This window comes from Saimiri boliviensis, chromosome 3 (assembly GCF_048565385.1).
Source record: "Saimiri boliviensis isolate mSaiBol1 chromosome 3, mSaiBol1.pri, whole genome shotgun sequence".
NCBI classification, from domain to species: Eukaryota; Metazoa; Chordata; class Mammalia; order Primates; family Cebidae; genus Saimiri; species Saimiri boliviensis.
This window is the reverse complement of record NC_133451.1, coordinates 102095900-102108593: the sequence shown is the minus strand read 5'-3', so window position 1 is coordinate 102108593 and position 12694 is coordinate 102095900. Positions and strand designations below refer to the sequence as shown.

Genomic DNA, 12694 nt, shown 5'->3' with positions numbered 1-12694 from the left:
TAGGTCCAAAGAAATAAAGGATGGAAAAGATATTATGTGCAAATAACAACCAAAAAGAGCTAAACTGGCTATACTAATACCAGACAAAATATACCTTAAGTCAAAAACTGTTACAAGAGATAAATTACATGGTATATTAATAAAAGGATCAATTAATCAGGAATACATAACAATTACAAACATTATACGCTAAGCAATAGAGCCCCAAAAGATACGAACAAAAAGTGACAGAATAGAAGAGAGAAATAGACAATTCGTTTTTTCGTTGTTGTTTTTGATTTTTGGGTTTTTTTTGAGACCAAGTTGTCCAGGCTGGAGTGTAGTGGCATGATCTCAGCTCACTGCAACTGGTTCAAGTGATTCTCATGCCTCAGCCTCCCGAGTAGCTGGGATTACAGGTTGGCACCACTACCCCCAGATAATTTTTGTATTTTTAGTAGAGACAGGGTTTCACCATGTTGCACAGGCTAGTGTTGAACTCCTGACCTCAGATGATCTACCCTTAGCCTCCCAAAGTTCTGGGATTGCAGGCATGAGCCACCATGCCTGACCAGAAATAGACAAGAATATAATATTGGTTGGATGCTTCAATACTCCATTTTTTATAGTAAATAGAAGGTCAATAAGGAATAGAGAAATTGAACAGTACTTTTAGCCCAGTAGACCTAGTAACTAGATATATATGTAACTCTGCACTCAATAATAGCAGAGTACACATTTTTCTCAAGTGCATGTGGAACAATTTCTAAGATAGACTGTGTAAGACTTTTTGTCACAAAATGAGTCTTAATATATTTTTAAAATATTGGAATTATACAAAGTGGCTTCTCTAACCACAATGGAATAAGACTGGAACCAATAACAGAAAGAAAATTGGAAAATGTACAAATGTAGAAATTAAACAACACATTCTTAAGCCACTAATGGTCACATAAGAAATCGCAAGGGAAATTGTGAATACTTAGAGATAAATGAAAACAAAACACAACATACCAAAACATATAATATGCAGCATTAAAGAGAAATGTATAGCAGTAAATGCCTACATTAAAAAAAGAATAGAGAGCCCAGAAATAAGACTGCACACCTATAACTATCTGATCTTCTACAGATCTGACAAAAAGAAGCAATGGGAAAAGGAGTCCCTATTCAATAAATGGTGCTGGGATAACTGGCTAGCCATATGCAGAAAGTTGAAACTGGAACCCCTTCCTTAGACCATATACAAAAATTAACTCAAGGTACATTAAAAAAATTAAATGTAATACCCAAAACTATGAAAATCCTGGAAGACAACTTAGGCAATATTATTCTGGACATAGGAATGAGCAAAGATTTCATGATGAAGATACTAAAAGCAATCACAACAAAAGCAAAAATTTACAAATGGGATCAAGTTAAACTAAAGAGTTTCTGCACAACAAAAGAAATTATCAACAGAGTGAACAGACAACCTACAAAGTGGGAGAAAATTTTTGCAAGCTGTGCATCTCACAAAGGTCTAATATCTAGTGTCTATAATGAACTTCAACTAATTTACAAGAAAAAAAAACATTAAAAGGTAGGCAAAGGACATGAACAGACACTTTCCAAAAGAAGACTTATGTGCACCAACAATCATATGGAAAAAAGCCCAACATCAATGGTCATTAGAGAAATGCAAATCAAAACCACAATGAAATACCATCTCACTCCAGTCAGAATGGCTACATTAAAAAGTCAAAAAATAACAGATGCTGGTGAGGTTGCAGAGAAAAAGAATGTTTACACATATTTAGTGGTAGTGTAAATTAGCTTAACCATTGTGGAACACAGTGTGGCAATTCCTCAAAGACCTAAAAAGAGAAATTCCATTCAACTCAGCAATCTCACTACTGGGTATATACCTAAAGGAAGACAAATTGTTTTATCATAAAGATGCATGCACACATATGTTCATTGCAGTGCTATTCACAATAGCAAAGGCATGGAATCACCTTAAATGCCCACCAATGGTAGATTGGATAAAGAAAATGTGGTACATATACACCATGGAATGCAATTCAGCCATAAAAAAGAACAAGATTACATCCTTTGCAGGAACATGGATGGAGCTAGAGGCCATTTCCTCAATAAACAAACACAGGAACAGAAAACCAAATACCACATATTCTCATTTATAAGTGAAGGCTAAATTATGAGAACACATGGACACATAGAGGGAACATCACACACTGGGGCCTATCAGAAGATGGAGGGTGGGAGGAGGAAGAGCATCAGGAAGAATAACTAATGGGTACTAGGCTTAATACCTGGGTGATAAAATAATATGCACAACAGACCCCCATGACACACGTTTACTTATATAACAAACCTGTACATGTACTTCTGAACTTAAAAGTTTTAAAAAAGAGTAAAGATCTCAAACTGATAACCTAACTTTACAACTTAGGAAGCACAACTTCCTTAGAAAAAGGAAGAGCAAACTAAACTCAAAGCTAGCGGAATAAATGAAATAATAAATTAGAATTAAAGAAAAAATATATAGTAAGACAGTAGAATCAATGAAATCACAAGTTGGTTCTTTGGAAATAGCCACATAATGTCAGACCTTAGCTAAACTGAAAAAGAAAAAAAAGAGAGGATACAAGTAACCAAAATTAGAAGTGAAATTGTAGATACTACTACTGTTCTTACAGAAATAGAATGATAAGAGAGTGCAGCCAGGCTTGGTGGCTCACGCTTGTAATCCCAGCACTTTGGGAGGCCAAGGTGGGCAGATCACCTGAGGTCAGGAGTTCAAGACCAGCCTGATCAACAGAGAAACCCCATCTCTACCAAAAATACAAAATTAGCCAGGCATCATGGCACATGCTTGTTTTCCCAGCTACTCAAGAGGCCGAGGCAGGAGATTTGCTTGAACCTGGGAAGCAGAGATTGTGGCAAGCCGAGATCTCGCCATTGCACTCCACCTGGGCAACAAGAGCGAAACTCCATCTCAAAAAAAAAAAGGGGGGGGAGAATGCTATGAGCAACTATATGCCAGCAAATTAGATAACCTAGATAAATTAATAAATTCCTAGAAACACACAAATCACCAAAACTAATTTAAAAAGTAATAGAAGATCTGAACAGACCTGTAACAAGTCAAGGTATTAAGTCAGTAATTTAAAAATTTCCCAAAAAGGAACTATCTATAACCAAATGGCTTCACTAGTGAATTCTACCAAACACAAAAAGATAATTAATACTAAATTTTCTCAAACACTTTCAAAAGGTAGATCTACCTGTGCATTCTGTGAGGCCAATATTACCATAATACCAAAGTCAAAGATACCACAAGAAAAGTTGCAGAATAGAGATAAAGACTATCTTCACACCATATCAAAAACTCCCAAAGATTTCCAGTATCCTTAGTTTATTGGTGTAGATCCAGATTTCCCTCTGTGATAATTTTCCTTCTTCTTGAAAGAATTTAAGAAAAATTTTCTTGTGCAGATATGCTGCTGGCTAATTCTTTCAGCTTTTGTGTGTCTTAAAAGGTTGTTCTTTTGCCGAAGTTTTTGAATGGTAGTTTTGCTGGGTATAGAATTATACGTTGCCAGTATTCTCTTTCAGGACTTTTAAAATGTTGCTGCATTGTCTTCTCATTTGCATTATTAATGAGAAATGTCATACCCATCTTTGTTTCTTTGTACATAGTCTGTCTTTTTTCTTTGACTCTTTTGGAGATTTTCTTTTCGTTTTTGGTTTCTGAGTAATTTGCGTATGGTGTATTTGATGGAGTTTCCTTCATGTTTCTCCTGCTTAGGGTCCATTCCCCATTTGTTGGATCTGTGTGTTTATAACTTTCTCAAATTTGGATAAATTTCAGTCATTATTTCTTCAAATATGGTTTTTGTTCCCTCATTTTGTCCTCTTTTTTTTGGAGACTCAAATTTCAGATCTACTAGAAGTTGCCCCACAGTTCACTTATACTCTGTTCTTTATTATTTATTTATTTTTGAGACAGAGTCTTGCTCTATCACCCAGGCTGGAGTACAATGGCATGATCTCTGCTCACAACCTCCACCTCCTGGGTTCAAGTGATTCTCCTGCCTCAGCCTCCAGAGTAGCTGGGATTACAGGCACATACCACCACTCCTAGCTAGTTTTTTGTATTTTTAGTAGAGATGGGGTTTCATCATATTGGCCAGGCTGGTCTCGAACTCCTGACCTTGGAGTCTCCCCACCTCAGCCTCCCAAAGTGCTGGGATTACAGGCATGAGCCACTGCGCCCGGCCATTTTTTTTATTTTTTAAAATTTTATTGTAGATTGTTTCCACTGATATGTCTTTAAGTTTCCCAGTCTTTTCTTCTGCAGTGTCTTATTTGTTTTTGGTTTCATCAAGTGTATTGTAGTTTTGCTCCCTAGAAGTTCAGTTTAGATCTTTTTATATTATCTGTGTCTCTATTTTTGAACATGTGGAATACAGTTATAATAACTTTTAAAATCTCTTTGCCTGGTAATGCTAACATCTGTTTTTGAATTCTAGGTAAGTTTCAATTGCCTGTTTTTTTCTCCATATCATGGGTCATATTTTATGATTTCTCTGCATGCCCTACTATTTTGTATTAAATGTCAAATATTATTAATTTTGCCTTGTTGGATGCTGTTCATACTATAATATGTATTTTAAATTTAATTTTTTAAAAGTTTACAGATTTGATTATGTATCTGAATTTCCATTTTAAAATATTCATTGGTTGCATTGTCTTCATAATTCATTTTTGCTAAAATAATTTCTGGTATGAGGATGTTTTAAAAGTATCTGTGCTGTGTGAGAAATATACTAGACTTGCCTTTAGTCAGTAGACGAGCAATTTTTGCCAGTCATATTCCAGATAAAATGCTGGTTTCTTTAATATGTAAGGAGTTACTACAAAAAAAACAAGAAAAAAGTATAATTACATCAGTGAAAGATATGGTTAGCATGTGAAGAAAGAAGAAAAATCTCTCTTAAAATTTGAGCATACTGAAGATGCTCAACTACACTCATAGGAAAAAATGCAAGTAAAAGTGTGCTCTGGTAACATTTTTACATATCAAATTGGCAAAGATCAAAAAGTATGATAATATATACTCTGTAGTCAAGAGTATGGAAACTAGGTATTGTCATATATTGATGATGAAAATGAAATTTAAAACAACTTCTGTAAAGCAAAATTAGCCAGTATCTTTCAGGATATTAAAATTACTGATTTCTTTGATTCAGCAATTTCACTTTCAGGAAAGTATCTGGCAGATATACTTAGCATATGTGAGAAATGATGTGTATTATTTAAGGATATTAATCATAGCATTATTTATAATAGCAAAACATTAGACACTATCTAAATGCTCTTTGGGGGCTGGTTATAGGGTCACTAGATACAAATGCACTGATGTTGGGGTACACAATGGAGAGTTACATGGGCTCATGTATACATTCATGATCTCTGAAAGACTCATAAAGAGCTGTTAAATGGTTACCTTTGAAGTGGGACCTGAGTGGGTTGAGAGGATAAGCCAAGTAAGGAAACATAACTTTTACAGGCACATTTTTGAACCTGTTTGAACATTTCTGTTTCCTATTCAAAAAATATCTGTTAAAAACTTAAAAATAGACAAAATTTTAGCCATCTTGCATTCATTATGAATAAAACAAGACCAGAAAACTAGACAACTGGTTTTATTTTTAATCTCTGAGACAAAAATAATGAAGTGGATCCCAAAACAATATTTCCAGTTTTTAGAGACTAAAAAATAGCACTCAAGAATCCATCCTACCTGACTACAGCATACATTCATCTTCCCACAATTCCCAACAACATGCTGATTCTGGAAAAAGAAGGGTTGTTTTTTTTTTTTTTTTTTTTTTTTTGAGACGGAGTTTCGCTCTTGTTACCCAAGCTGGAGTGCAATGGCACGATCTCAGCTCACTGCAACCTCCGCTACCTGGGTTCAGGCAATTCTCCTGCCTCAGTTTCCTCAGTAGCTGGGATTATAGGCACGCGCCACCATGCCCAGCTAATTTTTTGTATTTTTAGTAGAGACAGGGTTTCACCATGTTGACCAGGTTGGTCTCGATCTCTCGACCTTGTGATCCACCCACCTCGGCCTCCCAAAGTGCTGGGATTACAGGCTTGAGCCACCACGCCCGGCCAGAAGGGTATTTATTTTTAAAATAAAAACAAAAAACAACAAGTTATCAAATTTCTTATGTGAATTGGAACAACTCATTCATAGGTATTATCAGAGAAACATGAACTCCCTATTTTTTTTTTCTTTTTCTTTTTTTTTTTTTTTTGAGACGGAGTTTCGCTCTTGTTACCCAGGCTGGAGTGCAATGGCGTGATCTCGGCTCACCGCAACCTCCGCCTCCTGGGTTCAGGCAATTCTCCTGCCTCAGCCTTTCCTTTTTTTTTTTTTTTTTTTCTGTACTCCCTATTTTTTAATCTGAATAGAATGGTTGCTGGTTTGAAGGGTGTCTGTGGCATCGCTATGTCAAAAGCAGTGTTGCTCCCAGGTACAATGCAAAATGGGCAGCTCCAAGGAGAGAAAAAAGTGAAGGAAAAATTGCTGGTAAAGACCATGATGGGGAGAACTAAGGCCATAGGGGACCTAAAACTCTTTGAATGGAAAGGTTTCTGATAGAGTTGTTAACTCTTGGGATCCAAGTTGCTCATTCACTTCGGGAAGAAAGACAACATTTATATTGTTGACAGTTTTTGAAAGTTTTCCAGTTTTTTTCTCAGTGTTTTCCAGGGAAATTGTCATTGTACCAGTTGGTTAATGCCATAATAACAAAAGCACCACATAATCTCAGTCATACACAACTTTAGTATACAAGTCTGTAGGTCAGTGGGGAGTCAGCTGACCTACGCTGGGCTCAGCAGGGTTGGTTCTTTTTATGTCTGTGCTAGCCTGGTCATGCTCTTCTCCTAGCTATGGCAGAGAAACACAAGGACAAACCCAGTTGCACAAGTACTTTCCAAGCATCTTTCAAAGAACAGGGAAATATACCCTGTCCCCAGTAAAGCATACAGTAAAGAACTAGGATGAAATGATGATAGAACAAGGGGCGTTATAGGCAATCTACCAAAATCATCATCATACTCACGTTTATACAGGATCTTAAATGTTTGTGTTTCCAATGTATTTTCATCTGATCCTCACAGTATCTTTGTGTGAACATTATTTTTATTTTCTACATTTTATGTAAGAGAGTACAGGATCACAATGATAGTCATCCAAGATCATACAACTAATTAGCAATAAAAGGGGAACATTCCGATTATACCCAGAAGAAAGAGAAAGGGGTGGACTTTTCCTTGCTTTAATCATAGTTGATCATCTTTTTTAATTTGTTTATAGGCTAAATATGGAACAGACAGACAAAACAGGGCAATGAAGAAACCTGAAGATAAGGTATGTAGCTATATACTGAGTTGATCAGGTTCAGAAAGAGAAGATTGTTTTATTTCTTGTTTTCTAATGAACAACTAATGATTTTAATTTAGATCTAATGATCTAAAATTGTTTCATTGGTCTCCTGCCTAGAGAAAAAAGATAAAATTTATGTAATAATTGCTATGTCACTGCAAATACCAAAGAAAGAATTTTTAGGCTGGATGTGGTAGCACATATCTGTAATCCCGGCACTTAAGAAGACCGAGGCGGGCAGATCATGAGGTCAAGAGATCAAGACTAGCCTGGCCAACATGGTTAAACCCTATCTCTACTAAAAATACAAAAATAAGCCTGGCATGGTGGCGTGCACCTGTAATCCCAGCTACTCAGGAGGCTGAGGCAGGAGAATCGCTTGAACCCATGAGGCGGAGGTTGCAGTGAGCTGAGATCACACCACTGCACTCCAGCCTGGGCAACAAGAGCAAGACTCCATCTCAAAAAAAAAGGGTTGCCTTACATACTTCCTTGAAAGAAGAATATATGTATATATATATATATATTTTGAGATGGAGTCTTGCTCTTGTTGCCCAGGCTGGAGTGCAGTGGTGCTCTCTGGGCTCACTGCAACCTCTGCCTCCCAGGTCCTGGCTCAAGCCTCCTGAGTAGCTGGGATTACAGGCATGCACCACCACACCATCTCTACAAAAAAAATCAAAAGCAAAATGTAACTGAGCATGGTAGCATTTGCCTGTAGTCCTAGCTACGCAGGAGACTGAGGCAGGATGATCATTTGAGCCTACGAGTTTAGGGTTACAGTGAGCTATGATCATACTGCTGTGCTCCAGCTTAGGCAACAGAGTGAGACTGTCTCAAAAAAAAAAAAAAAAGAGATGATTAGATTCACCACTCCATCTTAAGCCACCCAAAACACACATAATACTAGTTGTTATTTTAATATCTGTTATTGTGGGAGAGACTGAAATGACAGTCACTATAGTTTCAAGGATGATTTAAATAATTTTTCTTATTAACCATAATAGCATTTACATTCAAAAGATAGGTGTACATAAACATATGAGGCATACCCATATCATTTATATTTTGTCTTCAGGCAAAGCCTGGTGTACACATGCATTTACAAACCTCTTTAATAATATCCTCAAAGATCATCAGCCCGTATTTTGGCAGCTACTGTTCTAGACATTGAGTTACATGTGACTTACCAATTCTTTTAAATTAAAGCTACTGTCATCATGTTTTAGACAGTGTGTAAATAAAAAACACTCTTGATATGCCCAGCTATTGTCCCACAGTGATTTTCTGTCCCTTTGTTGATTAATATTGCCCTTGTGAACTAACAGCCACTGTGTTGGTGTTATCCTTTACCACCCATCTGAAATTTAAAATGGTAATGTTATCATAAAGTTGCTTCCAACTTGCCTGGGAACTGCTGTGAATATGAAAAAAAAAAGAAAGAAAGAAAGAAAAAAAGAAGCTGCTTCCAACTTGCAATAGGAAATTGTAAATATAGGAAACTGCTTAATTTCTAAGATGAACTTTGCCATGCTCTGATTGCTTCTCCTACCCCCTCCTTAACCTTGTTTCAACCATTCCCCCTCTCTCCCTCTTAAAAATGCAATCTCTCCCATTCTGTTAGATTCCTCCCCTTAGCCTGTAATCATGATGAAATGTCTTCTATCCTAATGAAAACAAAACCCTTTCTTTACTCTGTAACCCTTTATGCTACTGAGAGAAGGTGTTCTCTTTCCAGTCCACAAGGGGGCATAGTTTTAAGAGCAAGAACTTCCTAGTACCATGCCCCCCTCCCATCTCTCTCCATCCAGGAAATTTAATGGTTTACCTTTGAATTTTCGGGGTGCATGGGAAGAAATTAATCACTCCAGCGGAATTCTAAATAACTCCTTTCATTGGCCTGGGGTCTTAGAGGTGGGGGTTCCTCCCAGGTGAAAAGTCCCCTTCTTCCACAACCCTTCGGACTCCATGTTTGGATCCCCTTCCATGAACAATCCCTTCGTGGAAGCTTTTTTTCTCTATCCTGGGTTTTCCCTCTGGAGTCCCCTTCTACACTCTCTGTGGAAGCCTGTCTTCCCCTCCTAACCTCCATCTCTCTCTCTATTCCCTTCCACTCAGTCTGGAAGCTGCTTTCCTCTCCAGGATTCCATCTTTCTGTATTCTCTCACTCAGTGTGAGAGTTAGCTGTTTCTCTCTCCTTCTCCTGTTTTTTTTTTTTTCTCTCTCTCTCTCTAAATAAATCACTTTATACAAACACTTTTGAGTCTGGCATTTTCTGCACACTGCGCCATGGTCCCCTCTCTCATTCTCGAGAGGGCAGGAGACCAAGAACCTGGAGAAACGTCCTCTCAGGGGAGCTGAGGGCACCCTGAACCCCCATATTACACTACTATCCCATCAAATGTTCTCCTCCTTTAGAGCCTAGCACTTAATCATCTACTTCTTTTTTTTTTTTTTTTTTTTGGAGATGGAGTCTCGCTCTGTCACCCAGGCTGGAGTGCAGTGGTGTGATCTCACCTTACTGCAACTTCCACTTTCCTGATTCAAGCAATTCCCCTGCCTTAGCCTCCCGAGTAGCTGGGATTACAGCCACATGCCACCATACTTGGCTAATTTTTTTTTTTTTTTTTTTTTTTGTATTTTTAGTAGAGATGGGGTTTCACCATGTTGGCCAGACTGGTCTCAAACTCCTTACTTCAGGCAATCTGCCCACCTCGGCCTCCCAAAGTGCTGGGATTACAGACAAGAGCCACTGCAGCCTGCCCGGCTAATTATTTGTTGTTGTATTAGTAGAGATAGGGTTTCACCATGTTGGCCAGGCAGGTCTCAAACTCCTGACCTCATGATCCACCTGCCTTAACCTCCCAAAGTGCTGGGATTACAGGCGTGAGCCACTGCGCCCAGCCCTAATCTTCTACTTCTCTACTGATAGCATAAGGACATCAGACCTTACTTAAAATGAAAAACACCCTTATCACGAGGGGCAACCACTTTTAAATCTTTGCTCTTTCTTCTGCTGTTTACAACCGATTTCTCAGTGACATGTTCATACAACCATTTCTTTCAACTTAGCCACTCCTTCTTCAGGGGTACTAGGTCCCCTGGTTCCTAAGCCTCTCTGGGGTTCTGTGGGGCTTAGCTTTCAGTTCTCTGCTAAATCCATTACCACTAGCCCATCTGTTTTCTAGTTTCCAACATTTTGATATCTTATGCCCTGCAGTCCTCTCTCCATTCTCTTTGATCTTATTGTTTATGCCCTTTAAAAAATTCCTTAATTCTCAATTTAACAGAGCTTGGAGAAGAGACAAGATGTCCTTCCTTCCTTCCTTCCTTCCTTCCTTCCTTCCTCTTTCTCTCTCTCTCTTTCTCTCTCTCTCTCTCTTTCTTTATTTCTCTCTCTTTCTTTCACTTTTTTTTGGTCTGTGTTCATGTCCTCATGTCTAAATGGCAAAAACAGTCAAACTTTTTTGTTTTTTTTAGACAGAGTCTTGCTCTGTTAAGCGGAGTGCCATAGTGCGATCTCGGCTCACTGCAAACTCCACCTCCCAGGTTCAAGTGATTCTCCTGCTTCGGCCTCCTAAGTAGCTGGGATTATAGGTGCCACCACGCCCAGCTAATTTTTGTATTTTTAGTAAAGATGGGTTTTTGCCATGTTGGCCACGTTTGTCTCAAACTCCTGGCCTTAAGTGATCCGCCTGCCTCAGCCTCCCAAAGTGCTGGGATTACAGGCATGAGTCACTTCGGCTGGCCAAAACCAGTCAAGCTACTATTTCCACTCCCTCACCTCCTATTCCAGCTTCAACTCACCAATGTGTGATTTCCCATTTCCTTAAAGTTTCAGGAATTACATGGCATTTAGCATAAGTGACTCCATTTTGGTTTGGTCTGTTGGGCTTGGTGCAGGAGTGCAGTTCAAAAAAATGCCTTCCCATAATTTTATGTAACAGAGTGAGTAACACCTCCACCACAGGCGATGAGGATGGAAGGTGCCGATGCTTCTCTTCATTGTGAAAGGGCTTCCCATAGGTTCCCTTGGAGTGCTTAGCATGGTGTTCCCTAAAGCCTGAGGAGGCAAAAGAACTGGTATTTGACCCATACCTGAAAGGAATAAGGACCCAAGGCTGGAGGTGCCTGGTGGCAGAGAAAAGAGAGACGGCTGTGTTGGAGCAAGCTCTGTTTCAATGGTAGGAAGCAGGGCAGGCAACAGACAGGTATGGGCCCTCAGGAGGGAATGATCCTGGGGACCATCAGAAATAGGACGTTTGCCCAAGACCTTGGCTCCCTGCCAAGGGTAAGCAACCTCAGCAGAAAGGAGCTAGTACTGTTGGATACTGGAGCTAAGAAGACATGGACCATGAGTAGCCAGCTGGAGGAGAAGCACTCCCAGCATTGCGTGAGTTGACATCAAATGTTCGCAGTAGTGCAATCTCCAGAGAACCTCACAGTACCTCACATGAGAAAGTTGGCTCTACCCCCAACCTCGCAAAGGCTAGTTCTGCCATAAGAATCAGATGAGACCCAGCTGCTGTCCCTTTCTTCCCCTTCTGAGAGGTGGAAAGCGTGACCTGAAAGCTGTGGAATGGAGGAGAACTGAGAAAGAACCCATCACACACCCTGGAAGCAAGTCTGAGCTGGAAGGAAAGAGAGGCTTTCACCTGACATGAAGACAGCTTCAGTGGTTCCACAGCACTAGACATTGTCATTGCTATTTAGTGACTATTCCTGGGACTAAACATCCTTTAATTTTTTTGTTTTTGTTTAAATCTAAGAGTGACTGAAAAAGTTATGACACTTCCCAAAGTTTATATCCAAAGATCAAGGGGAATAAGATTTCAGAAAGGATTTAAAGGAATAAAGGTAGAAAAAAAATCAAGTTGCTTTCTATGTGCATATCTCACCCAATGAGAGTATCATTGTTTCAATAAAATGTCTCTGCTGTCACGACACTTGCAAGCTGGTCAGTCAAAGATACAGAAAAGAAAAATAAATTATTACAAAAATTCCAACTCTAATAAGTGCCAAAAAGAGATACGTAGAACCATGAAAAGCGTGTAACTGGCGTATTTCATTCTGGATCACTATATTGAAGGCCAGTTTCCAAATGACCAATTTGTCATTGTGTGTGTGTGTGTGTGTGTGTGTGTGTGTGTGTGTGTGTGTAGTTATTTGTAAAGTTACTGAAAAGTAAGTTACAGAGAATGACTTTGACAGCCTTTCCAAATGTTTGCATGGTTTTAATCAGCTTATTTG

At 38.8% G+C, this 12694-nt stretch overlaps 1 protein-coding gene across 6 annotated transcripts in view; it reads left to right on the top strand.

The window, feature by feature from the left end:
- Nucleotides 1-12694, top strand: part of CFI (complement factor I) — a 72072-nt gene that overhangs the window by 19318 nt on the left and 40060 nt on the right. For all 6 annotated transcript variants that reach the window (XM_010340077.2, XM_074396564.1, XM_074396563.1 and 3 more), the window contains one exon: nucleotides 7376-7429. In XM_010340077.2, coding sequence (XP_010338379.1) covers nucleotides 7409-7429 — 21 coding nt within the window. In that variant the 5' untranslated portion in view covers nucleotides 7376-7408. The remainder of the gene's footprint in view (nucleotides 1-7375; nucleotides 7430-12694) is intronic.